The 27,298-nt window shown below is 46.4% G+C and overlaps 1 protein-coding gene across 2 annotated transcripts in view; it reads left to right on the forward strand.

Annotated features, from left to right (window-relative positions):
* Positions 1-147: 147 nt before the first annotated feature.
* The window catches only part of XKR6 (XK related 6), a 151,490-nt gene continuing 124,339 nt past the window's right edge, over positions 148-27,298 (forward strand). Inside the window, exons 1-2 of one of the 2 annotated variants that reach the window (XM_066611953.1) lie at positions 148-468; positions 532-914. In XM_066611953.1, the coding sequence (XP_066468050.1) occupies positions 148-468; positions 532-914 (704 nt within the window). Of the gene's footprint in view, positions 915-27,298 lie in introns of both variants that reach the window. The other variant, XM_066611952.1, reaches the window with a different exon arrangement.

Raw genomic sequence — 27,298 nt, forward strand, 5'->3', positions numbered from 1 at the left:
GGCGTCCCGAGCCCTGCGGCCGGAGGGGCCGGGAGGCGGCGGGCGGGCGGGCGCGAGCGGGAGGGGCCGGGCTGCCGGGCCGGGCGGCGGGGGGGCGCCCGGTGGCGGCGGCGGCGGCGGCGGAGGCGGCCGGAGGAGGAGGCGGCGATGGCGGCCAAGTCGGACGGCATCGGCTTCGCCCAGCTGCGCAACCTGGACGACCCGCAGCAGCAGCAGCCGCGCCGCCACCTCCGCCACCCGTCCGCCGCCGCGGCCGCCGCCACCGCTGCGGGCCGGGGCGAGTGCGGCGGCGGGGGCGGCGGGGGCGGGCCGGAGGACGAGGCCGGCGGCAGCAGCTCGGTGCACATCTGCCACTGCTGCAACACGTCGTCCTGCTACTGGGGCTGCCGGAGCGCCTGCCTGCGGAGCCTGCTGGGCCGCGCGGCGGGCGGCGGGGGGGCGGGCGGGGGCACGGACCCGCTGGCGCCCGCGGACGGGCAGCCCGGCTCGCCCTCGGGGGCGGCGGCGCCGGTGTCGGCGGCGGCGCCGGAGCGGCCGTGGCTGGACTGCCTGTGGATCGTGCTGGCGCTGCTGGTGCTGCTGGGCGACGTGGGCACCGACCTCTGGCTGGCGCTGGACCACTACGGCCGGCGGGACTACCTGTGGTGCGCCCTCACGCTCGCCTTCGTGCTGCTGCCCTCCGTGCTGGTGCAGATCCTCAGCTTCCGCTGGTTCGTGCAGGACTACACCGGCGGCGGCCTGGGCGCCGTGCAGGGCCTCACCAGCCGCGGCCCTCCCATGATGGGCTCCGTCGCCGGCCGCCGCGCCGCCCCGGGACACCGCGCCGGCACCCCCGGCGCGCAGCGCCTCTGCAGGCTCTCCGTCTGGATCTGGCAGTCCGTCATCCACCTGCTGCAGATGGGACAGGTCTGGAGGTAAGGGGGGGAAGCCCCGCAGCGCCTGCCCAGGAAGGGGCACCCAGGCGGCCGTCCTGGCCACTTACCCGCGAGTAAGCCCACTGACTCTAAAGGGACTCACTTCTGAGTAGACATGCATAGCATTGGGCTCCAAGGTTGCAGTCCTAGCCACACTTAGCCGGGAGTAAGGCCCACTGACTCTAATGGGGCTTGCTTCTGAGTAGACATATTCCAGGGCTGCAGTCCTATCCACACTAACCAGAATGTAGGCCCCATTGACTGTAATAGGACTTCTGAATAGACACACATAGGATGGGCTCAAGAGCTGCAATCCTATCCACACTTACTTGGGAGTAAGTCCCACTGACTCTAATGGGACTTACTTCTGAGTAGATATGCATAGAATTGGGCTGCAAGGATGCAATCCTACCCACACTTACCTGGGAGTAAGCCCCAATAACTCTAATGGAACTTTCTTCTGAGTAGACATGCATAGTTTTGGGCTCACAGTTCATTAATAGGTCAGCAGAGGGGGGACTGCTCTATGGGAGCTTGTCTGACCCCCAGTCACAAGCAGAGATGCATGTCCTTAGAAGGATGTGCAGACCTGAGGAGGTGGGGGGTGATGGTGGTGGAAAAGGAGACATCCTCCCCCTGTCACAGGTAGGGAAGGGTCACCCCCACCTCCATCACCCAAGGAAGATTTCTGCACATTGCATGGGAGGAGATCTTTGAGGAGAGCTCAAAGCTTCCTGCTCACAGGTAGAGAAAGGTGAGCTCCCAGGTGTGCGCACTTGGGTGTGCTAAGGAGGTGAAGGATTCTTAGTGGGGAGACAGAAACAGGTTTGGGGCAGCTGCAGCCCCTCTGCCTAGACTTATGCACACTTTGGGGAGCTGGGAAGGAGGTAGAGGGGACAATCAGCCCCTTTCCTGAATCACAGGTAGGGATAGGTAATTGCAGGCTCTTATAAAAGACGTATGCACATTGGGGATTTCCCCTCCCCCCAATGAGCATTCGTCACCTCCAAGACTGGTGGAGGAAGGCAGAAAGGAAAAGGTGCCTTTAAAAATCACAGATCACCCCCCCCCCCCAATATTTCCTGTGCACACACTGAAGAAAAACAGTTCGAATGGGCATCTTGAACAGCATGGAGTCACCTCCTAGAGGGCTGTTAGGGAACAGCTGTTAGGGGGCCCAAAATTACCTCCCCAACAGGATGCAGCAGAAGGGGACCCCTCATTTTAAACTATACTGAGGTTGATAGTTTACTTCTCCCAGGCCAATAGACCTTTGCTCACTTCAGAAGAAAGCAGAAAGAGGTTACCTCCCAGAAGGTACTGGTACAACTGGGACATTTAAAGAAGGAAGCCAATGCTGTATCTCTAAATGGACTTTAAAGATATTGGGGTGATGTAGGAACACTCTCCAAAAGCTTGAGGTCACTCCATGAGAGGCAACCTGTAGACAAACATTAAGGAGAGGAGCCCTTAGACTGCAGTAGAGCGATGAAGACTGCTCTAAAGAAAGCTAAGGGGCCTGAAGGTTCCCCTGAAAAAGATAGCCAGAAGGAGGATGATCTCAGAAGGTCTTTGGCCAAGGGTTCTAGATACCTTTATGGATACCCCCTTTTATAGATGCATTCTAGGAAGAGCTGATGGTATAGACCTCCTCTTAAGCAACATTGGATATGAGGGGAGTAATCTTGTACAGTTTGGTAGGCAGAAGTAGAGATTGTCCCATTAACAAAAGCAACCCCCCCTTAGAGAAGGGGTTGGAGGCTTCTCTAAAATCTGGAGGATGGTGCAGAATGAAATGCTTTTAAAAAGTGCCCTCTCAAAATCATAGGTGAAGGTAGCCTCTGGATACATTCTTGGTAGCCCTTTGACACATACATGGATTGTTAAGGCCTCTCCCAGCAGAGGTGGAAGGGTCAGCCTTCCCCTTTCCCTCTTCACCCAGAAAGCAATGTGCTTCTTTAGAAGTAAGCCCCCTTGAACTCAGTGGGAATTACTTCTGAGTAAATGGGGACAACAGTCTGAAATATAAAGAGAAAGATACTCCATGACCCATGATCCTAGGGCCCAGAAGATGGCAGTGCCAGCCTTCTCACACTGGGGAGAGAGAGGGAAAGAAAGAACAACCTGAGGTGCACAAATTAATGATCTACACTTACAGCTATGCGCATTGGGGCTGCATTCCATTCCACACTTACCTGGGAGTAAACCCCATTGACCAGAATGGGACTTACTTTTGAGTAGACTTGCATAGGATTGGGCTCTAAGTATGGCAGAAAGGATGGAAATTTCTCCCTCCTGCCCCAGACATATAGCTGAGAGATCGGGGTGTCCTATGAAAAAAATTGAAAAGATCTAGAGAGGGTCACCCCCAAAGAGAGATCATTTCCAGAGCTCTTATACTGTACAAAGTGCAATAGAGGCCTTCAGGGCCAGGCCTTCTCCCCAGTATGAAAATTGATGCATCCACCAACTTCCTGACTCAGTGTACCTGTGGCCAGAAGAGCATTGGTGTCATGCCTCACGCATGATGCTGTACGTGGCTTTTCCTGAAGAAAAACTGTCACGTGTAAAGTTGACTTGAGAATTTGTGAATGTGGAGCTAGACTCCCTCCTCCCTTCTCTGCTCTCCCCCCCCCATCCATCCACATGGTTTGGCTACGTGAAGGAAGAGTAAAGAAGAGACAGTCTATGCCTGTACCAAGCAGAGGGGGAGCTGTAGGGCAACTCAGCCTTTTAGAGAGGAACTGTGGGAAAAGATGCAGAGGGTGTCCTGGAGAGACCTTTTGCTAAGAGAGAAAACCTTTGCAGGGAGAAGATGGATGGAGCTGGGGGAGGCTTTCTAATGACCTAGGCCTGCTGCCATGCATCTCTGTCACACACACACACACACACACACAGAGGATTTAGCAAAAATGGTCATAGCAGGATTCCAGAGTTTTCTGGGAGATGGCAGGGTACACATAAATTAGGAGTGTGTGTATGAAATTAGCAACAGGAATAAATTGGTCCCCTCTTTCTTGAAATTATTGTGGGGGGGGGGAATGATGTGAAAGATGAAGTCAGAATGGAATGGCTTTGGGTGGGCTGTCAGGAACTGTCATGGAGGGTGTTCATTTAATGTCTTGGTGGTAAAATAAAGAGGGAGGTGAACGGATATCAGATGGATTGGAGCAGTTTGGGATCTCTGAAGTGGTGGGAGAAAAGCAAGGAGCAGTCTGATGGAAGATGATACTCAGGTTAAGACAGCTTCAGTAGAATTCTCTGGATTTACTTTGAACCAATTTAAAATGGAGGCAACCTATTTGGAAGGGTGGGGAGAAGCCAGATTGGTGCTGGTTGGGGGAGAAACCGTTCAAGGAAAAATGGAGGCTGCACAGTAAAGATCTGGGGGGGGGGGGAAGAAGTGCACGCTTGAGTATGTGTGGGTAGCTCATATGAAATTGCTACCTGGGAAAGATGCTGGTGAAATCATGCACTGCAACCGAATATATTTCTTGCTTTTTTCCTAATGTCATTTGCCACCTCTTTATGCAAAGCAGATTCCTTTGTGCGGCATGTGTTTTTTTCACGTTAATGGAACATGATGTGTGCAAGCCAGGCAAGGTTTTTCAGAACGTTTTCTGTTTTGCTTGTACCATGAGAAAGATGGATCTGTGCCCAGATTGTTCCTCCCTCTTTCTCCTTCAGGGTACCTAAGTACCAACCACATCAAACCAAGTAGTAACTGGAACAACATGTGTTGGTCTGCCAAATTAAGGGGTTCTTTTAGAAGCTGTGTGTGAGTGATGGGGGGGGGAAGGAAATGATGGTGCATTTTCCAGGGACTGATCTCAGCTTCACCACTACCCCTCCAAAAAAAAAAAAAAAAATTCTGCAGCATACTGAAGTGGAAGTGTGTGTGTGTGGGGGGGGGGGGGTGGATTCTAATCATGGACTGGAGAAGCAAATAACTGGATTAAGGATGCTGGACTGTGTGTTTTTAGTGTAAGAAGGTGGGGTTGAGTCTCCAGGTTGCTAGTATAGTATCTGAAGCTGTGAATGTTCATTGCTAAGGTTACATCTTGCAGCCAAGTGGAACTTACCAAGAAAGGTTTTTCCCAGCTTGCTGAGAATTGGTGTTAAAACTGGAATATGTCATATCTTTCTTTGCAAGCACCTCCGCTTGGAACCCTGGACTGCCCAAATGCCCGTTGAATGAATCTTTAAAGGTTGCTGTCATCAACCCTTTTTCAGGTGTCATTTTGTATATTCGGAGGTTTGAGCATTTCTTCTCTGGCTGTTGTGACCATCATTTGAATTACTCCTAGATGCTCTGGAGGGACTAATCCGGGAAGACACCGCTTTAAGCTGTCTTTGCCAGCAGCAAATTGTTGCATGCTGGACCAGGAGAATGTGACTCCTTGGAGGGATTTGTTGAAGGGGGGTGGGAAATGACTCATTTCAAACTGGCAAGGTGTGGTAGATTAGTCTCAAGTTCACTTACCTTCATGATGATGGAGATGAAAGGTGATAATATACTTGGAAACTCAGGACCCTGTATGTCAATATACAAGGCTTTTTTAAAAAGGGAACATACAATATATGTGGCACTTTGGAGGTTGGTCAGTGTTAAAATTGTACTCATTGAACCTTCTGATACGGTATGAGTAGGAGAGTGGTAGGAAAATCATTTTATAATGTCCAACTTTCCAGGGTTGGTTATGTGAGGCCTCTCTTGTGGGAAGATCTGGAAAGACGGGGGAATACCTGAAAGTTTCTAGCAATCTCCCACTGTGGATATAGGACCATGGCTGAATGAAGCACAGTATGGGCGCAATCCTAACCCACTTTCCAGCACTGGCATAAGGGCAATGCAGCTCCTAGGTAAGGAAACAAACATTCCCTTACTTTGAGGAGGCCTCTGTGAGTGCCCTCCCCCAACTGCAGGATGCAGCACACATCCCATTGGCACAGCTATGCCAGTGCCGGAAAGTGGATTAGGATTTGGGCCTATGTGAAATATTATTTAGGGAGACTTGAGAGAAGGACCAAAGTGCTTGAGCAGTTGCGTTTTGTCTTAGGGATACTTAACCACAGGTAGACTTATTCTGTGCTGCTCTTGGTGAGTTGTTATGTAGAGTGCAAACTGCTAGGTTTAGCTGAAACTCTTTCTTCCCCTCTCCCAACATTTCTTTTTAGCTACTATTGGATGAAAAATGGAAGTTCTCTAGATGCTAATTTTTCAGAAGGAAGTATTACCACCACCACCCCAATTTTGGGATAACTAAGCATTCCTGCAGGTTTTTACTTGGAACCCCAGGGAGCGGTAGAACAGGGGCCTAGGAACTAAGGTTCAAAGGGCATAAAACCCAACTTCACCTTTCAGCAAGGATCTGAGCAATTTAGGTGAAAGCTTGGCCACAACCTCAGGTGAGACCAGTCAGGAGGAACTTGGGAGTGGGGTGCAGGCAAATGTTGATATGTGCAGGTGTCCACATTCTGGACATTCCTGGGACAGACAACACACTTGCAATCATCAGGCAGGGTACTTGTTGGAATTCCTTGGGAACTATTCTGGTTCAGTTCGTGGAAGCCACTGAATGGACCAGTACAAGCCTTCCCACATTTTAGCCTTGTTGAATTTGAATAATTTGGGTCTCCTTCTGCCTTTATGATTCTCTTGTCTTCTGTGCACTTTGTTCTGTTTCACAGCAGCAAAGTAATGGTGTCCTTTTTGTACCACTGCCCACTGAGAAGGTTTTAGAGGGGAGAGTGGCAGGAGGCATGTGAGTTTGAATATAGCAAGCCTGCCTTCCCGTCAGTTCTGTGCCACTGGTACTGTGAATCACAAGACTGTGGGCCCTATCGTATTCAACTTTCCAACACCAGTGCAACTGCAATGAAGCCCTGAGGTAAGGGAACAAATGTTCCCATACCTTGAGGAGGCCTCTGTGAATGCCTCCCCACCACAGGATGCAATGCATACCAGCAGTACCAGCACTGAAAAGTTGAATAGGTTTGGGCCCTCAGTCTGGCACTATTTTGGAAGAAACAACTCGCATGGCAAACGGAGGATTCCCTGGTGGTTACCACAATTAAATTTCTGGTTGCCACTGAAGTCTTTCTTTGTGAATTTTATTTTAGAGAAAAGCACTAGGTAGGGGCAGAGCCAATTGTGTGTCCAAAAGCTTTGTTAACGGGCCATTTGCAGCTCAGTGTAAGGCATCATTCAGACAAGTGGTCAAATCCTTCTGCATTGTGGGATAATATGGACCCTTGCATCTATTTGATTGACATGTATCCATCAGGACCAGAGCTATTTTGGAGACTCATGGACTCTGGGAGAGATATACTCTGGACCACCATGTAGGAAGAGGATGTTATTGTAGGGCCAAGAGTCAGCTGTGGCCAATCACCTATTGTGAGGAGCAAAACAAGGAGTTGCATAGAAGGTTACATGGGGCCAGAACATATACTGATTTTGGCTTAGGGAGCTACTCTTCCAGCTCCCAAAGTGATCATGTCAAAACTGTGAAAGTGGAAAGGTAAATCAGTGGTTATTCTCCTTAAAAATGATATGTAATCTCCATATTCACAGCATCCTACTGAAGACCACTTGATAGGGAGTGACAGCAGAAGAGAAGGGTTTTCTTCATGTCTTCCTGGAAGTGCCTGGTCATCTGCTCTAAGAAGCAGGATGATGAATGAGATGGACCTTTGGTCTGATCCAGCAGGACGCCTGTTAAGTTCTCTTTGCAGTAGTGGGGCCCCTGAATATAATATACAGCAAGGCAAAGTGGGAAGTTACTTAGTAGGATTCATTGGGTAGACTGAAGTAGAATCAAGAAAACCTAAGATAAACTAGCCAGGGAACACAGACCAGATGGGGTTAAGGTCTGGGTTCAGGAAAAATCAGAGTCCGAAGAGGCAAAAATAGAGACTTCAAGGAGTTCTGCTGGAGCTGTTGGCCAGCCTCTCTGCAACCTTTTCCTGCTTTCCTTTTGTAGGGATAGGGTTCCTGAACCCAGGCCTGTTGGGAGGCAGGAGCTAAAGACAGCTGGGAAGCTGAATGCAGGTGAGTCTGGGGAGATTGTTGACCTCGGGCACCTCCAAGTTAAGAAGGCAAAGGCTTGCCAGGTGCCCCTTCCATAAGAACATTCAAGCCCTGCTGGATCAGGTTGAGGGCCCATCTAGTCCAGCATCCCTGCTTCTCAGTGGAGTCAGTCAGATGTATCCTGGAAGTCCACAAGTGGCGACTGAAGCAATACAGCCCTTCCCAGTGGTTTATCCCCTGTATCCCATATTCAAAAGTAGATTGTTTTTTGAACATGGAATTTTTTCCACAGCTAATAATCACCAATATGGTTGCCCTCCAATGATTTATCTAATCCACACAAGCAATCTCTAGATTGTCCCAGGATTTTCCATGGAGTTGGTGCGGGGGAGAAGTTTTGTGGGCGCAGACCACAAAGCATCCAGCATCCTGTTTCTCACAGTGGGCCACCAGATTCTAACAAAAGCCCTTTCCTGTTAGTGCTCCCAATAAGCTAGTAAACAGAGGTAGACTGCCTCTGAATCTGGAGCTGCCATTTCGCCATTATGGCTAGTAGCTGTTGATAGATCTCTCCTCCTTGAATTTGTCTAATCTTTCAGAGTCATCTTTCTAAGCTAAAGGCCATCATGATCACCACATGATCATGGCCAAATGATCACCACATCATTTGGTTGTGCATTTGATAAATTAGCTCTGAGTTATGTAAAAATTAAAAAAACACTTTCTCTTGAATGTCCTGAATCACCTGCCAATCAGTTTAAATTGATTAATTCACTAACCTTGTCTTGAGAAAGGGAGGAAAGCTTCTGCCTATCCATTCCTTCCACAATGTGCATTATTTTATAAACCACTTAGCCACCATTTGTCTAAATTTAAAAAGCCCCCAAAGTGAAAAATTTCCAAATTGGAACTCTTTGGTTCCACTTTTTTCCATTGCCATGAAACTGCTTTTAGCCTTTTTACTTTTTTGTTGCAGCTCTGTGTGGTAAGAACATATGAAGAGCCTTGCCGGATCAGGCCAAGGGCCCATCTAGTCCAGCTTCTATGCCTCACATTGGTCCACATTGGTCTGGGAGCATTCATAACAGTGAGATACCTGTATCCTGTTGACACTTTCTTATATCTGGCATTCAGGTTACCTCTAAAACCAGGAGGCTGCATATAGTCATCATGGTTTGTAATCTGTGATGGACTCTTTCTCCATAAATCCGTCCAATCCCCTTTTCAAGGCGTCTACGCCAAGTGCCATCACAACACCCTGTGGCAAGGAGTTCCACAAATTAATTACGCACTGGGTAATATTTCCTTTTGTCTGTTCTAACTCTCCTGCCAGTTGATTTTAGTGGATGTCTCCTGATTCTGGTGTTGTGTGAGAGAGAAAAGAACTTCCCTTTATCCACTCTCTCCATCTTGTGCAGCCACGATTGCTCCCAGAAAGCAAAAAGCTGCCCTTCTAATCTCATAACACTTTATTTTAGCACCCCAGTTTTTTATGTTTGCTGAGCCAAAGAGACCCAGACTGGGCCATGGATTAGCTAGCTAGCTCCATTGTGCAAAATAAAAAAAATAAAAAAGACAATTTCATTTCTGTACTGGGCACATCTTTTGTTTAAGCTGTGGTTGCAAGTAGGTTAGTGGGTCATAATTTGCTGTCCTGAAAACCTAAGAAGTTTAGCTTGCAACCGAAGCAGCATAATTTAATCCCTCTTTAGTCAGCAGTGGATTGCAGGCCGGCGTACCAGGGACAATGTGGATTCTCAGTTGTCCCTCTGGTGGACAAAACAGAAGAGAAACACATTTGATTCCTGTCCAAAGGCAGTAGGGTTCAAGTTTGGATATAGTTTGTGTGCTCAAAAGCCATCATGGGGCTGTCTTGTCTCTTTTGCTGAATGGTGATTTACATGTAGTAATAAATACATCACTTTTTCTGTATAGAAAAATGCTCCAGTGCAGTCTTGTTGGGGGATCTCAGAGTTGTTTTCTGTATTTTCTCATCATGCTATTTTTCCTTTTTGGATGACTCTTTAGCTGTGCTTCTAATTAATGTACTTCTTCACACAACACATGGGAATCTGTGGAATTCACTGCCACATGGAGTGACACCTCCATGATATGGCACCTCCATGTTCAGAGGCAGGGTATCTCTGAATATCAGTTGCCAGCAGTGGTGGAGAGGCAAGCAACTGAGAAGGGCTGTTGCCCTCATACCCTGTTTGTGGGTGTTGTGATGCATCTGATTGGCTACTTTGGAAAGTAGGGTGTGGATAGATGAACTTTTGGTCTGATGCAGGTGGGCTTTTCTTATGTTCACCTATGGTGAATTAAGAATTGGCTGCAGGAGACCATGCACAGAAGCTTTCCACACATTTGTTCTTATATGTCTTATGTGGACTTTCTTCTTTTTTTTCTTTTTGGTGGTCTAACAATATGTACATATTGTTTATTTACAATTTTTCTATTGTTTTCTATTTACTCCTCATTCTATAATAAAGAATAGAAAACAGTGTTAAACTATTATATAAAATATACTGCTGATCTAAAGTCTGTAAATGAAAGAACATGGACCAAGGCCATATCAGCTAAATGGGGAAATCTAGGTGGGAGAAGATGTTCCTTAAATTATGCAGGATATGGGTCATTTGGGGCTTAAAGTAATAATCAGCACTTCAGATTGGGCCAAGAGATAAATTGGAAAGCAACGCAAATGAGTCAGGATTGGTATCACGTAATCTGTGTTGTTTATGGGTTTCTCAGTATGCTGAAAAATTCTCAGCTGAAGTTTTCAAGTTGTCTTCAAGGGCAGCCCCTACATAGAGCAGTAGTCCAGTTCATTGATAATCAATTCAGGAATTACCATTAGTGCTGGCTGGTGGAGGAAGAAGGGAGAAAGTAGCCACAATGGGCAAGGTCAGAAGGATGTGAGTGGCTTATTGGAAGGAAAAACTGAAAGGGTATGTGGAAGAGGTTTATAACATTTTAAGTGGTTTGGAGAGGAGTGAATAGGGAAAAAATGGTAACTCTTCAAATAGGGCCATATGGGGCACTCACTTCAGTAGAGAGGCAGTGGATGAACCACAGAAAAAGTGTTTCTTTCTTCTCATGTTGCACAGTTAGTCTATGGAGTGGCCATGGCCAATAGTATCCATAGCTATGCAAAAAACAAAACAGAACATCAGCCGGCTAATTGATGACCTACACAATGGGCAGAAATGCAACCTTCCTGTTGGGAGACTATAGACCTCAGACTGCCAAATGCTCTGGATTTGTGACATGGGCAGCTGCCATCATACGCTGCTTGTGAACTTCTGTATGGCATTTGACTGGCCACTGTTGGAGGACAGAATCCGGAGTTGGACAGACCATTGATCTGAAGCAAGGCCAAACATCTGATTGTTCAAAAACGATTTGGGCAACTGACCAGTCAGTTATTGGTCAAATATTTTTAAATAATTAGTTTTATTGAAACAACAAAAATGTTTTAATCATCAATATGTTTGCTATTTATATTAGTTACTGAAACAAAGGACTTTGCTGTTCCTGTGAAACAATGAAAGCAACATTTTAAAAGTTTCTAGACTTGACTCCAGTTCCTCTTAGAAGCTTTACAGAGCAAGGACCAGATAACAGGGAAACAGCTCCATGATTGCAGCAATAAGCAAGATGGAGTCCTGGATGGTTTCCTAGAGTGTCTAGTGCTGCTAATACGGCTTGTGATCTGTTCCTGTTTGGAGATGCCTGCAGTTCTGGCTAGCAGCAAAACCTTTGCTATGATGCTGGCTTTGCCTCTGAAAGGGCTAGGAAACAGCCATCACACCGGTCTTTTTCATCATGACTTAAAATGAGAGGTTGCTACTAGGGCCAGCTCATCCATGAAGCCAACTGAGGTGGTTGACCGGGGGCACCAATCCTATCCAACTTTCCAGCATTGTTGCAGCTGCAATGCAGCCCCAAGGTATGGGAACATTTGTTGGGGAGGTTTCTTTGACTGCCTCCACACCACAGGATGCAGTGCATGCCCCATTATTACAGCTGCACTGGCACTGGAAAATTGAATACGATTGGGCTCTCAGACAGTAGAGTTGCCGGGGCACCAAGCTCCATCTGTCCATGGTCTCTAGACCAGGGGTGTCCAAAGTTTTTGGCAGGAGGGCCACATAATCTCTCTGACATTGTGTCGGGGGCCGGGGGAAAAAAGAAGCAATTTACATTTAAAAATGAATACGTTTACATAAATGAATATATTAAAGATGAACTTATATGAATGAATGAAGGTCTTGCAATAGCTCAAGGCCTATAAAAGGCCTTGTACAAAGCAAGGCTGGCCTTTCCTTTGCTGCTTCTACTGCGTCATAGATGTGAAACAGCAAGCAGTGGAGGGAGCCCTCATCCCACAGCTCACATGAGAGTTCAAATTCACCCTCACACTGAGAGCAATTGCGTTGGGCCAGTGCGGGCTCCAGCAAGTCTCCGGAGGGCCAGAGGCTCATTGGAGACTGGGTGCTCCCTGAGGGCCACATTGGGAGTCCTCAAGGGCCACAAGTGGCCCCAGGGCTGGGGTTTGGGCACCCCTGCTCTAGACCACTGCTTTCTTTACCCAGTGTCTAATTAATCTATGGAACTCCTTGCTACAGCATGTGGTGATGGCACCTAGCCTAGATGCCTTGAAAAGGGGATTAGACAGATCTCTGGAGGAAAAGTCCATCACAGGTTACAAGCCATGATGGATATATGCAACCTCCTGGTTTTAGAAGTAAGCTATCTCTGAATGCCAGATGCAAGGGAGTGGCAACAAGATACAGGTATCTTTTGCCCTATGCGTTCCCAGAAGCATCTAATAGGCCACTGTGAGATACAGAAGCTGATACAGATGGGTGTTAGGCCTGACCCAGCAGGGCTGTTCTTACGTTCTTAAGTGCTCTGGCTTGCATTTGTGACCTGCAGTGTCATGGGATGGTCTCAGATTGTGCCTGCTGCCTCCTCAGCTGGGGAGCTCATGAGGTGTGGACAACATGAGGTGTTTGGTGGGCTGTTGAAACAGCATCCCATTGCTTCACTTGAAGCCACCCATCATAGGTTCATTGATTAACCAGCTTAGCAAGGATTACACAGATTCTTTTTAGAGTCTATCTCGGGTGCATTTGAGTGCTGTGGAATTTCCAAAGTTGGTCCCTTTTGCCCTGGGTAATCCTTTCATTATTGTCATTATCAATAATCCTTTCATTATTGAAAGGATCCAAGGTGTGGGTCATCACTGCACATGGTGCCTGTCTGATGTCAGGGGTAGCAGGAAGAATCCATCTGTGAATCTCCTATGTCTGTCACACCATATACAGTGCATAAAAGCCCATAGGTGATGCCGTTCTCAAGGCATCTTCTGCATTCCCTCCTTTGGTTGATCTCAGTGGTTGTTACATATATGCTTAAGACCACAACCCATCGATCATCACTCTTGGCACTGCAGGGAAGAGAGAAAAGAGACAATCTAACCATTCATTTCTGTCCTGGAGTATTGAAATGCTTCAGGAACATCTGAACTTCCATTTCACCCTGGTTTTTCTCTCCACCCCACTCCCTCATATTACCTTACAATCTGTGGCTCAGGGTTGATTTTCATGCCACATTTTATAGACAGTTGTAGCTCATGTCAAAAGACACCTGCAGCTTATAACACAAACAGGGAATGCACACATATATGTCTTCATGTTGATGTCTGCACTGGGATGCTTTGGGTGTTCTTTGCAAGGAACTGTCTTTACGAAGTGGCCTTGTCTATTGGCATCCCTGGTGTAATGCTAATTGCTGTGAAATTTAATGGGACTGTAAACTTTGTGCTCCTTCCCTATAATAAGCTTCAGATTCTGAACCAAGAATGCTGAAACTATGTATCCTATAATTCTCTAAATCAGGCCATATTAAAATGTGCAAATTCTTGAAGACTAGAAACTCAATTTCTATTACATTAGGGACTCTCAAATTCTTGGCTGGTGCAGTATTATGGTTCTGAACCTGCAAAGAGGTCGGATGTACAGTATGTAGCTCTTCCCATAATCTTACCAGTGAGTCTCTCTGTATGAGAAGAAGTTGTGATGTAGCTAAGTGTATGGAAGATCTTGTTCGTCATTCCTTAGAGATGATCTCCAGGCCTCTGTGAACTGCTTTATGATACTTTTGTGACAGCTGATGCCAGGGCTGTGCACTGTTGCAGCCCTGGAAGATTGAGCTGCTAATCCATCTAGTCCAGTACAATCTACTCAGGCACCCCAATGTTTCAGCCTTGTTTAAATTGATATAAATTGCTTTGGGCCCTTTCTTAAAAGTAGAAAAGTGGATATAAGTGCTTCTGGTGCTCCTCGTAATAAACAATGCTAATAAAATAAACAATTAACAGTGCTAATAAAAATTACATACGCTATAACCTCAAGCCGCCTTGAGGGGCCTTAAGTGGGGTGGAAAGGCAGGGCATAAACAAACAAACAAACACATATCAGTCCCATCTCTGCATCAGGCTAATGCGTTCTGAGCTGTTTGTGACAGATCAGGAGAGAGATCTTGGGGTGCTGGTGGGCAGCTCGATGAAAGTGTCGACCCAATGTGCGGCGGCAGTGAGGAGGGCTAATTCCATGCTTGGGATCATTAGGAAAGACATAGAGAATAAGACAGCTAATATTATTAAGTCTGTTGTACAAATTGATGGTAAGGCCACACCTGGAGTATTGTGTCCAGTTCTGGTTGCCGCAGCTCAGAAAGGATATATTGGAAGTGGAAAAGGTGCAGAAGAGAGCAACCAAAATGACTACTGGGCTGGGACCCCTCCCTCACGAGGAAAGGGAGCACCTTCTTTATGAGGCTACAGCATTTGGGCCTCTTCAGTCTAGAAAAGAGGTGTCTGAAGGAGGACATGATTGAGACATACAAAATTATGCAGGGGTGGATAGGGTGGATAGGAAGACGCTCTTTCCCCTCTCACATAACACCAGAACCAGGGGACATCTGCTAAAATTGAATTGGGAGGATTCAATATTTCTTTACATAGCATGTAATTAGTCTGTGGAACTCCTTACCACAGGAAGTGGTGGTGGCATCTCACCTAGATGCCTTAAAGAGGAGACTGGACAAATTTATGGAAGAAAAGTCCATCGCAGGTTACAAGTCATGATAGGTACGTGCAAGCTCCTGGTTTTAAAGGTAGGCTACCTCAGAGTGCCAGATGCAGGGTAGGGCACCAGGATGCAGGTTGTGTCTTGTTGTCTTGTGTGCTCCTGAAGCATTTGGTGGGACACTCTGAGACAGAGGAAGCTGGACTAGATGGACCTTTGACCTAATCCAGCGGGGCTCTTCTTATGTTCTTACGTTCTTCCCAGTACAGAGATGTGGCAGCAAACCTTGCCTGTCCCCAGAAGAGGCTGCCTTTTCCTGTCTCTTTGAGGTCCTGCCCAAGGTTTCCCTCCTTCCAATCCCATAAAGCAGTGGCTCCTGCAGAGACATGAGTAGTTAGCTCTTCGGAGGACAGATGAGTCTTTTTCTCATGCAATCCATAAAGTAAACCTCTGGGGTGTGCATGTAAAATGAATGCCCGACTTTAATTCTGGGAGAAGACTGCCTTGACTGACAGAAGTTCCAGAAACCTTGGTTTAAGTGATCGTAGATTTTAGCAGTTGGGGTTTATGCGCCTGTGTCTGGCACCCACTGCTGTGAATGGAAGGCAGTCAAACATGCCCTTTCTAGCACCTCTGTCAAACTAGCTGGCAGCACCGGAAGCACCATCAGCGCACAGTGTGGCAGCCACACGGAGCTACCACCAGTGTTAGGCTTGGATTGGAAGCCGTCCCAGTTCTATCTAAGTCGAGGAAACACTCAACAGATTGTTTATAAACAGAAGGCATTTGACAAAGTGTGCACAGTCTGACGCAAACAGAGAGGTGGGAGTCGTTCCAGGAATAAAACCTAACTTTTAAAAAGAGAGAGTCCAAAGCAGAGAAAATCAATTGGCACTTCAGTTCCTGAATCTATTTCACTTGAACACATTAAACTGTCTTCTGTTGCGTGAGACCATCAGCCCAACTAGCCCAGCACTCTCACGCTGCTAGGAGGCTCCCCGGTACTTCAGAGACAGAGGCCTTTGGAGCTCTGCAACTTAAGATCCTTTGAGAGGAGAGGCTGCAAACTGACCCTGGGACCTTCTGCATTGGCAAAGGAGAAAGTGGTCTACCACAGAGCTATGGACTTCACTTGAAAGCAAGAGCTCCCTTCCTGCAGACTCTGGGACGTTGCACAAGACAAGACACTTTGATTTCTGACGGTTCCAGAAGGCAAGGGCAGGCTCTTGAAGGCAAGGTCACTTTGGAAATGGTTGAAGTGATAGAACAGATTGTGCATGCACTTTTATTATTATTCTATTATTAACAGTATTTATATACTGCTTTTCAACTAAAAGTTCACAAAGCGGTTTACAGAGAAAAATCAAATAACTAAATGGCTCCCTGTCCCAAAAGGGCTCACAATCTAAAAAGATGCCAGGGAATACCAGCAGACAGCCACTAGAACAGACACTGCTGGGGGGGAGGTGGGCCAGTTACTCTCCCCCTGCTAAAAAAAGGAGCACCCGCTTGAAAAAGTGCCTCTTACCCAATTAGCAGGGGTTAAACTTTTGTCTAGTTTGCAAACTGTATTCTGCAATGGGAAAAACTGGCTCAGTTTGGCTTTTGCGGGTGGCAGAATTACTGTTTCTGAGTATAGTGAATCAAGAATACTAAACATGAAGATAGGGTTTGTGAGCATTCAGAGTATTTCTTGAAGATGATCTCCGCAATCCTTCCAACAGCCCTGTAAGGTAGGCCTAAATTATGATTTTACCCATTGTGCGGCAGGATTCTGTCACTCTGGGTCTCTTTTCATTGAATGTAACACAAAGCATTGTGTGAAGTCACACTTCTGGTACATCTCCCCACCCCAAACAGCCAGTGTTGTGAGACAGGAGGGAGTGACACACAGTGTGACGATTCAGTGTTACATCTTGTGTTAGACTGCATGTAGCAAGGAAGAGAGAGCAAAGAGAGGCAAAGCAGTGGCAACTCCATCATCCTGCCTCTTTTTACTAGAGGTGCCCTGAAATCCCCATTACAGGTTGGGCACGCCTTGTCCGGAATTCTGAAATCCAGAGCATTCCGAAAACCACAACCACAAAACATGATGCTCAACATGACAAGTTTTAAGGCAGAAAACAAGGACTTGCCACGCCAGGATGCCCACTGTGGGGTCTCCTTGGAGGGGCCTCCTCCGCTTACTGGGAGGCCACAGGGCCTGTTCCAGCATGACTGCTGCTCCGCTGATCAGCTGATCAGTGGCAGCATTGATCTTTCTGCCCTCTATAGATTTGGGGTAGGAGGCCTTGGTGAGCAACCGACAGGCACAATAGACAGTGCTGGGCTTGGTGAACCAATGGTTTGACTCTGTGTAAAACAGTTTCATAGGATGTAAAATGGTTTTGTCCCCCCTGTAATTCCATTTTCCTTATCTTGGCTTTGAGCAGTGAATTCCTAGGTCAATGGCTCCTGAAAGTGGAGGATGATAAAATGAGTGCGGTGGGGGTGGGGGAGAGATGCTTAACTCTCATTTCTCGCCTTGTGCTGCATCAGACTGCCGGCCATCTGGCATAAAGTGGAGAGGCTGTGCTCCAGATTAAAAGCTTTCACTCACTGTATGTGGGCTGGACATGGCTTTTGCCAGGTATTTTTTTAATTAATTTATTGTCCGCACCGGGATGGTAATCGACAGCTGCAGCCATTTATTTATTCCCCAAGCTGTGTTTGTTGCGGGTAGATGGAGTCCATTGATTTCAAACCATGTAGATTACACTTGGGAAAGGACAGGGAGATGGCACACACGCACACCCATGCTCACGCATGTCTGTCATCACAGTGGTTCAGTGAGGCTGAGGTATCTGCTGCTTCTTGTTGGAGGAGGAGTATTCCCAACCACTTCGCTTAAACAGAGCAGATTGTGAGGAGCTCCAGAAGGATCTCTCCAGACTGGCAGAATGGGCAACAAAATGGCAGATGCGCTTCAATGTCAGTAAGTGTAAAGTCATGCACATTGGGGCAAAAAAGCAAAAACTTCACATATAGGCTAATGGGTTCTGAGCTGTCTGTGACAGATCAGGAGAGAGATCTTGGGGTGGTGGTAGACAAGTCGATGAAAGTGTCAACCCAATGTGCGGTGGCAGTGAAGAAGGCCAATTCTATGCTTGGGATCATTAGAAAAGGTATTGAGAACAAAATGGCTAATATTATACTGCCATTGTACAAATCGATGGTAAGGCCACACCTGGAGTATTGTGTCCAGTTCTGGTCACCGCATCTCAAAAAAGACATAGTGGTAATGGAAAAGGTACCAAAGAGAGCGACTAAAATGATTACTGGACTGGGGCACCTTCCTTATGAGGAAAGGCTACGGCGTTTGGGCCTCTTCAGCCTAGAAAAGAGATGCCTGAGGGGGGGACATGATTGAGACATGCAAAACTATGCATGAGAAGGATAAAGTTGATAGAGAGATGCTCTTTACACTCTCACATAACACCAGAACCAGGGGACATCCACTAAAATTGAATGTTGGGAGGGTTAGGACAGACAAAAGAAAATATTTATTTACTCAGCATGTGGTTGGTCTGTGGAACTCATTGCCGCAGGATGTGGTGACGGCATCTGGCCTGGACGCCTTTAAAAGGGGATTGGACAAGTTTCTGGAGGAAAAATCCATTACGGGTTACAAGCCATGATGTGTATGCGCAACCTCCTGATTTTAGAAATGGGCTATGTCAGAATGCCAATGCAAGGGAGGGCACCAGGATGCAGGTCTCTTGTTATCTGGCGTGCTCCCTGGGGCATTTGGTGGGCCGCTGTGAGATACAGGAAGCTGGACTAGATGGGCCTATGGCCTGATCCAGTGGGACTGTTCTTATGTTCTTATCCTCTTGTCCTCTGAAGGCCACGGTAAGAGTTATTAGTGCTTCCTCTTTGTGGCCTCTGTGGATCTCAGCAAGTTGTGCCTGTGCAGGCCTTGTCATTGAAATCTTCTAGGAGAGCAGAACTGGAATCAGAGACTTTGATATGCTCTCCACCTGGTCTAGCTACCAGGGCAATGTCTATTTTCTGGTCACTGCTCCTGGTAAATCAACCTACCTTTTCTCTCTACTTTTGGCAGCTGTAGGTGCCTTACAATGCAATTCTATGCTTGTCTACTCAGAAGTAAGTCTGACTGTGTTCATTGGGGCTTACTCTCTGGAAAATGTGTGTAGGATTGCAGCCTTTTTACACTTTTGTTGAGTTGCTAGAGTTGTCCTTCTTTAGGGTTCAGGTCCTTCTGATGATCTCTCAACAGTTTACATTGTGAGAGGTGGTGGTGGATACTTCTCATCTCTAATGCAGTTGCATGTAAACGCACTGAAATAAGGCATCACAGAGTGCACAGCCTGCCGTTTCCCACCCTTCAGCTGCTGAGATGTGTTGAATTTTGGATACTTTCTTTGTACAACAATTCTGGGTTTTTCGCATATCTTTCAGCCAAATGCCCTCTTGGTTTATGAATTCTGAACCGTTGCAGCATGAATGATTGCAGCAGGTAGGAATGTTGGGAGGGAAGGCCTTGGACAGTGCTCCGTAGTCTGAAAATAGGGATGCCAGAGGCATAACCCTGTTGTCATCAGTGAAATGTGGGGGGGGGATCTTTGGGGGATGTCAAGGCTCTGCCTCAGCACTGGTGGTTGGCAACCTTCAGTCTCGAAAGACTATGGTATAAGCCTACAGCCCCTGGTATTCCCAGGCAGTCTCCCATCCAAGTACTAACCAGGCCTGACCTTGCTTAGCTTCCAAGATCAGACAAGATCAGGTACCTGCAGGGTAACAGTTGCTGCCTCAGCACTGCTGTTGGATGTATTGCAGGAGAACCAGGCAAACCTAAATGCGACCCACCTACCTAACAGGCCAGAGTAAATCATGCACCTGAACAGTTTCCAAGGCAAGCCTGCTTCTTTGTAGGGATGGATGAGCATCCCTTGGCTTGATCTGAAAGGAGGATTTGCAAGCGATTGGAAGGCTCACTCTCACAGTGCCCCATAGCACCCAAGCCTCTGCTAGTGCCTCTTCTCCCCACATCTGAGAGGTTTGCCTTGGAATGGGAGGGTGGGAGGCAGCACTGGAGACTTGGATGCCCAATGGCATGACTGTATGCTAGCATAAGTTAAAACCCTAATAGTTTGATCATATGCAAATATATATGGTAGCAGAGGTATAACTCTCCCCACAGTCACACCTGTGTTCCGCTTTTCAGTTCAGAAAAAGTGTCTCATTGGACATCTTAGGCTGGGTGATGGCTCTGATTCCCAATCGCTTAAGGCCTTATTTCCACCCCACTTTCTGCTGACCCTTTCTTATAAATTGTGCTTAAGGATTTTTATTGTAGCTTTCATGTGAAGTCTGGTCCCATGTGCATATTGTTCTCTTCCCCTCCTCCCTCCCCACATTACTTGCAGAATAAACATTTGCTTCAAGTCAGGTACAAAGTATGAAAATGCCCTCTGTTAATCAGGCTTCTGAAAAGGTGGAAGAGTCCACATCTGCCTCAAAATACTACCACCTCCAGTCATGCAGCATGTTGCAAACAGTGATTTGCTTCTTCAGTGGTTCAGCAGAGTGCACCCAGTGCTCTCCATATTGCACATTTATGACTCAAAACAAACCAAGCAAGAAGCACAAATGCCACTTTAAAGCCAGTTTGTCAGTGATGGCCAAGTTCCCAATAATCCATCTGAAGATGCTCACTGCTGCTAATAGCAAGGTTTACTTTCAAGAATATGCTGGTTTTTGGTTACCAGAGATTGTCTCCTGATTCTGTTCTTTTGCAAAACTTTTCATATTTATATCATTAGTTTTCATTTTTCTGTGCAACACCCCCAAAAGTAGGAAATGTGGATTTTTTTTTTTATTATGGTCTTGTTGCCTTTATACCATTTGCTGGATTGTAATGTATTTTTATTGTTTTACTACTGGGCTTTTTAAAAGGAGCTTCAGGGTTAATAAGAGCATAAGAAGAGCCCCTTTGGATCAGGCCATAGGCCCATCTAGTCAAGCTTCCTGTATCTCACAGTGGCCCACCAAATGCTTTAGGGAGCACGCAAGACAGTAAGATACAGCGTGCGTCCTGGTGCCCTCCCTTGCATCAGGCATTCTGAGATAGTTCACCTCTAAAATCAGGAGCTTGCACATACCCATCATGACTTGTAACCTGTGATGAACTTTTCCTCCAGAAATTTGTCCAGTCCCCTCTTAAAGGCATCTAGGCCAGATGTCATCACCACATCCTTTGGCAAGGAGTTCCACAGACTAACTACATGCTGAGTAAAGAAATTTTTTTTGTCTGTCATAACTCTCCCAACACTCAATTTTAGTGGATATCCCCTGGTTTTGGTGTTGTGTGAGAGAGAAAAGAGCATCTCCGTGTCCACTCTATCCATCTCTTGCATAATTTTGTATGTCTCAATCATGTCTCCCCCCAGGGTTCTTTGCAAATGGCTATGGATACTGTCTTAAAATATAATTTAAAATAGAATGTCAAAGGAGGAATATAAAATAAATAAATAACACTTCTAATGAACCATTTCCAATAGTGTGAAGTTGTGAGCTTTTTAAATGGCAAGTTCACACTTTCAGCTCCCAGGAGGCCAGATGACAGATAAATTAACAGAAGAATTGCATTGTGACTGTCTGTAGTCCCTTTAGAAACCCAAGATACAAGGGATAATGATTTACAGCTTTTTGCTGCCCATATACCCTAGTGCAGTGGTTCTCATGCATTTAGCACCGGGACCCACTTTTTAGAATGAGAATCTGTCAGGGCCCACCGGAAGTGATGTCATGATTGGAAGTAACACAATCAAGTAGGACAATTTTTAACAATCCTAGGCTGCAATCCTATCCACACTTACCCAGGAGTAACTCCCTTTTACTTTCGTTATTAAAAGAATATACCTAGTAGCTTGTTGAAAATACAGTTCTATAACATTTCCTCAAATGCAGTCACATACCATGGTAGCATCAAGTCTAATGTATTCAAAATAAAATGTTGAAATGAGTGGGGACTCACCTGAAATCGGCTCGCAACCCACTTGTGAGTTCCGACCCACAGTTTGAGAAACACTGCCCTAGTGACAGGATGCTATCAGTGCCCTACTGAGAGAATCTTCCCTTCTCTCTCTCCAATGAAGAGCTTGTCTCTTCCAGCTGTCCTTTCTTCATCTAGCTTTGATTGTACTGTTGACCGAAGGCACGCAGATGTGGGCAGCTTATGGCGATTAATCAGAAGTGGAGATGGCAAAGCGACTGCTGCTCCTCTGGTTGTTGCGTCGAGTCTTATGTTGACTGTACAGTGCCAATGTCAAGAACAGACCATTTTGAAGCCATTTAAAACTGAGTCAGGCTCAGTCTATTGACTTCTTTGCTGTCTTCTTTGATTCACAGTGGCTGCCCTGGGTCTCAAGCAGAGTTCCTTCCTAGCCCTGTTACCTGAGCTCCTTCGAATTGGAGATGCCATGGGCAACCTGGGAACATACACATACAAGGCTTCTGGTGTGCCACTGAAGGGTTGCTTCCTGTATGCAACTGCTTCACAATGAACGTCTATAAAAGCATTGGCTTTTCATGTTCTCAGAGGTCAGATGACAGGGCAATTGCTGGAGGGCTTGGGCTGCATCCAGGGCAGGAGAACTGGGATTATGCTTTTGGTATCCGAAACCAGCGTGTGCACAGTCCCTGGCCCTCCAGAGGTTGCGTGCGACCTTCCGACCTCCTCAGAAGCCTCCCGGATGTGACTGGAAGGCACTTCTAGTATGCGCCAGCAAACTGGAAGTGTCTTCCAGTCATGTGTGAGAGACCTTCTGTGGCCCTTCAGCCATATTTTGTTGGCAACCTTCAGTCTCGAAAGACTATGGTATCGCGCTCTGAATGGTGGTTCTGTAACAGCGTCTAGTGTGGCTGAAAAGGCCAATTCGGGAGTGACAATCTCTTCCACACTGGGAGCAAGTGCAGTCTGTCCCTGGTCTGTCTCCATGGCTATGGGCCTTCCTTCTTTGCCTCTTTGCCTCTTTGCCTCAGTCTGTTGGCCAAGTGTCTTTTCAAACTGGGAAAGGCCATGCTGCACAGCCTGCCTCCAAGCGGGCCGCTCAGAGGCCAGGGTTTCCCACTTGTTGAGGTCCACTCCTAAGGCCTTCAGATCCCTCTTGCAGATGTCCTTGTATCGCAGCTGTGGTCTACCTGTAGGGCACTTTCCTTGCATGAGTTCTCCATAGAGGAGATCCTTTGGGATCCGGCCATCATCCATTCTCACGACATGACCGAGCCAACGCAGCCGTCTCTGTTTCAGCAGTGCATACGTGCTAGGGATTCCAGCACGTTCCAGGACTGTGTTGTTTGGAACTTTGTCCTGCCAGGTGATGCCGAGAATGCGTCAGAGGCAGCGCATGTGGAAAGTGTTCAGTTTCCTCTCCTGTTGTGAGCGAAGAGTCCATGACCTCCAGCCATAGGCTCAGCAGATACTCAGATCCACAGATGTTGAGCCCACGGATCAGGAGGGCCCACTGTATTATTCTTTGAAACCATCTCTAGAACCTCTCCAGGAAATGCTTCTCTTCATAGTGCAGTCATCATCTTGGCTGCTGGCTCTTGCACTTTGCTAATTCTTGCAGGCAGCGTCAGACCAGCTTCACATGGGTGTTATACCCATTTTTTTTCCCAGCTGACTCCTTCATATGCCACTCTACTGCCCAGAGATGCCAGCAGCCTCCCCCCATTCATATTGGAGGGAGGCATCATGGCAGAGAATAAAAGGGGTCTTACTACCGGCAGTGGGAGCAACAGGAGCAACCCAACAGGAGACACCAGCTGCTGGCTGTATATTTTTTCTCCCATCATCAGGTAGCATTTTTCCCAGGAGAGACTGGAAGGAAAAAAATGGCCACAGTGAGCACAGCTGGTGCTGCTGTCACTAAACCGGCAACAGCAAGACCCAGCAAAGAAGCTTATGTTCCCCTGACAAACTTAAGTCTGAAGTTCTCAATAGGTGAGAACTTAAATCCTGTGATTTAAGAGCTTGACAGTCAATTTCTAAGCAAGGGTGAAGGGAAACTTCTTCTTGTTGAGATTAAATAATGTAATAACAATACTTGGTATTTATACCTAGAGTCTTGTCACATTCATTATCTGAATAAACTAAAACTATTGTGTAAAATCCACAAGTCCACCACACCATCTCCTCATGATGTTTTCCTGCTGCTAGCTGCTGCATGTTCTTACCGCATGACTGCAGTTTATGAAATTTGCCTTCTAGATCGAGAGCAAAAATTCTCAAATGTTTTACCACTGCAACTCAATTCGTCAGCAGCCGCACTGTGCCCCCAAATGCCTTGCGGCTTCTGGTTGCGCCCCAGAATGCATCGCTGCAAGTCATTCTGGGGTGCAACATGCAGAAATTGGATTGCGACCCACAGTTTGAAAACTACTGTTAAGAATATCTAACAAATTTGTGAGAAACCCAGCCATTTATAAGCCCTTCTGAACCTCGCTGCTTTAGAGAGAAAATGCAAGCTAGTTAACCTTCGTCTGATCCATTTTTGCTTGATAATTTCATGCTTGCATTGGTGTTTGGCTTGCACTGTGATGGGCCGTAGTGGAGAGTATTTATCATTTCTTTTTTAAACAGAATTTGGGTTTCCTTGACATGGAGAATGAATAGCTTCACGTCTGCAGAAGTGAAACTGGGGAGGGGGGGTGGAGTGGTAACTTTGCTGTTGGTGGTAACAGTGATGGAGTAACAGCAATAATAGGAGTGGTAACCATAATGGTACTTTTCGGTTGCTGCCCCAAATGGCTTTGACACCGAGGGGAGGGGTGCTTACATGGCGTGTTGTGGAGTGTGCTGTACTTACCATTCTGCCCCCCTCTAGCTCCACTTCTGCTAGTTTGGGATTCATATGGAATCCTCATTAAACTTCTGTTAGGAGCCCAAGAAAATTAAACATACATGGCTGATATTGGGATCCTTTGCCTGACAGTGACCCTTATGATCAACAGAATGTTTCCTGTATTGGTAATAGATTGTCCTCTGGGAATAGTATTAATTGGATATGTGAATTAATTGCAGACTAATTTCATTAGGCAGTCATTATCATTGCATTTATATTCTTTCAATCCTCAATCCTTAGTGAAAACATCTGTTGGTTCCCCAGAATAGAACGATGGTGTTTGGAGGAGCAATCTGAGTGTTGTAAAAATTTGTGAATTCTGCCATTAGGTGTTTACACTGCAACTGGCTCCTCAAGAAATCTGTGCTTTCTCCCATCCACTTCTGCAGAGCTGCATCATTTCAATAAGATAGGAACTGCCCCACTGCAAATTCATCAGTATTAGATTTTCTTATTGCTCTTTGTCCAGGCTCAGGATGTAGGTATTACCCAAACTATAGACCATATGGTTGGTGCTTTTGCTCAGGCTGCCAGCTCTCATTGTGAGAATGGGGAAGATTTGGGCTCTCTGCCTCTAGTCCTCATTAACACGTAGCAAACCTGACCAAAACATTTATTTTTCCAACCTAATTTTTTATTTACAGTCTGTAAGCAGATGCAATTATGATTATTCACATGAATAAAGAAGCTTGTGGTAATTGGAACAAAATAACTGCAAATCTGTATGAAAGAAGAAGTGACGACCTCACGTACTAACCACTGAAAAATGGAAAAGCTATGAATCAATCACACCACCAAAATAACACTGCTAACTGGGCAAAAAGGCATCTTAAATTTAGCAGGGGGGAGAGCCGCTATCCCTCTTCACCCCAGCATGGTGTCTTTTCCAGTGGCTGTTGCTGGCGTCTCTTCTGTAATTTTTTTTTTAGATTGTGAGCTCTTTATTATTTATTTATTATTTATTGGACTTATAATCCGCCTTTCTCCCCGAAGGGCACCCAAGGCGCCCTTTTGTCTTTGGGGGACAAAACCGTTGTTTGATTTAATTTACTATGTAAACTGCTTTGTGAACTACTCATATTGATAAGTAGTATATAATAATAATATGGCCATTCCAGGAGATAATTGAATTGAGGAGAAACATGTATTCCTAAGGGCCTAATGCACCCTTAGGATTAGGCCAACAGTCTGGGCTCCACATTTGGATGATTGCGTCCACTGGCCCTTCGTTGTGAAGATCCCTAGTGTTCAGGCTGCTCCCAAAATGATGCATTATGGGTTAAGCTGTCCCCCAACAAGCAGGGAAATTAATAAAAGTGATTGCAGGCAAAATGGAAGAGGTGAGAAGCTCAGTCCATGCAGAGGCAATCAGAGTGGAGGCAATCAGTTCATTTCAATTAATAATGTGGAGATTTGCTGCAGTGGTGTCTGATTGTCTCATTATTGTGGAAGCTGCAGTGAAGGGGCAAGAGAGACTGCACGTAAAATAACAAATGGGGGTCATTCTGTTGTGGTGGCATGGGGCAGTTGGGGGGGCAGAGGGTTGCATGAGGGCCAACGTTCCACAGGAGAAATACCACTCGTGTACACAGGACTGTGGCTGAGCCTTGCTCCACGACTTTGCTGACTGCTGCAGTCTGACATGATTGCAGTAGCCTGTCTAGCACTGATATAAAAGTTAGGGGGTTGTATCTTCTTTGAATTAGGGGCTGATGAACATAAATGGTTGTGCTACAATGGGTTCTCCAAAGTTCCCCACTGCAACCTGTGGTGTGGCAGGCTTGCAGTTCTCTTGTTCCTTTGGATCTGCATCTCTTCCAGCATTTCACAGATGGAAAATAGGAACGTGGCTGGTAATCACACACCCCTCTTCTCATACTCACTGCTGAATGGCCTCCCCATAGGCATTGCTGAAGGCTCTACTCCGCCTGCTGTGTCCATTTTCTTTGCAATTACCCTGTCCTGCTCTTTTGGAAAAGCCAAGGAGGTCTATATTATCAACCATTCTGAATCTGCCTCCCCAACCTGTGCAATGGCAGGATTTACAGTACAGGCCACCTTTGCCTCAGTGCCTGTGCATTTGCATGTCAGTGCATTAAAATTAAAGTGAATCCATACATGAACCTAGCCCAAGATTTATTCCTTTATTTAAAACATTCCTATTCCCCCTTTCCTCCTGATGTTGGGATGCCCAAGGCAAATATATTCATTCAAGGATCCACCTTTCCTGTAATTGCAGCTAATAACATAGCTGTATTTTATTAATATAAAACACAAAACCCAAACGCTTTTCACATATACAGACCAACCAAAAACTATTAGAAGCAGCGGTGGAAACTGGCA

The sequence above is a fragment of the Tiliqua scincoides genome, chromosome 1 (genome assembly GCF_035046505.1).
Source record: "Tiliqua scincoides isolate rTilSci1 chromosome 1, rTilSci1.hap2, whole genome shotgun sequence".
NCBI lineage: Eukaryota > Metazoa > Chordata > Lepidosauria > Squamata > Scincidae > Tiliqua > Tiliqua scincoides.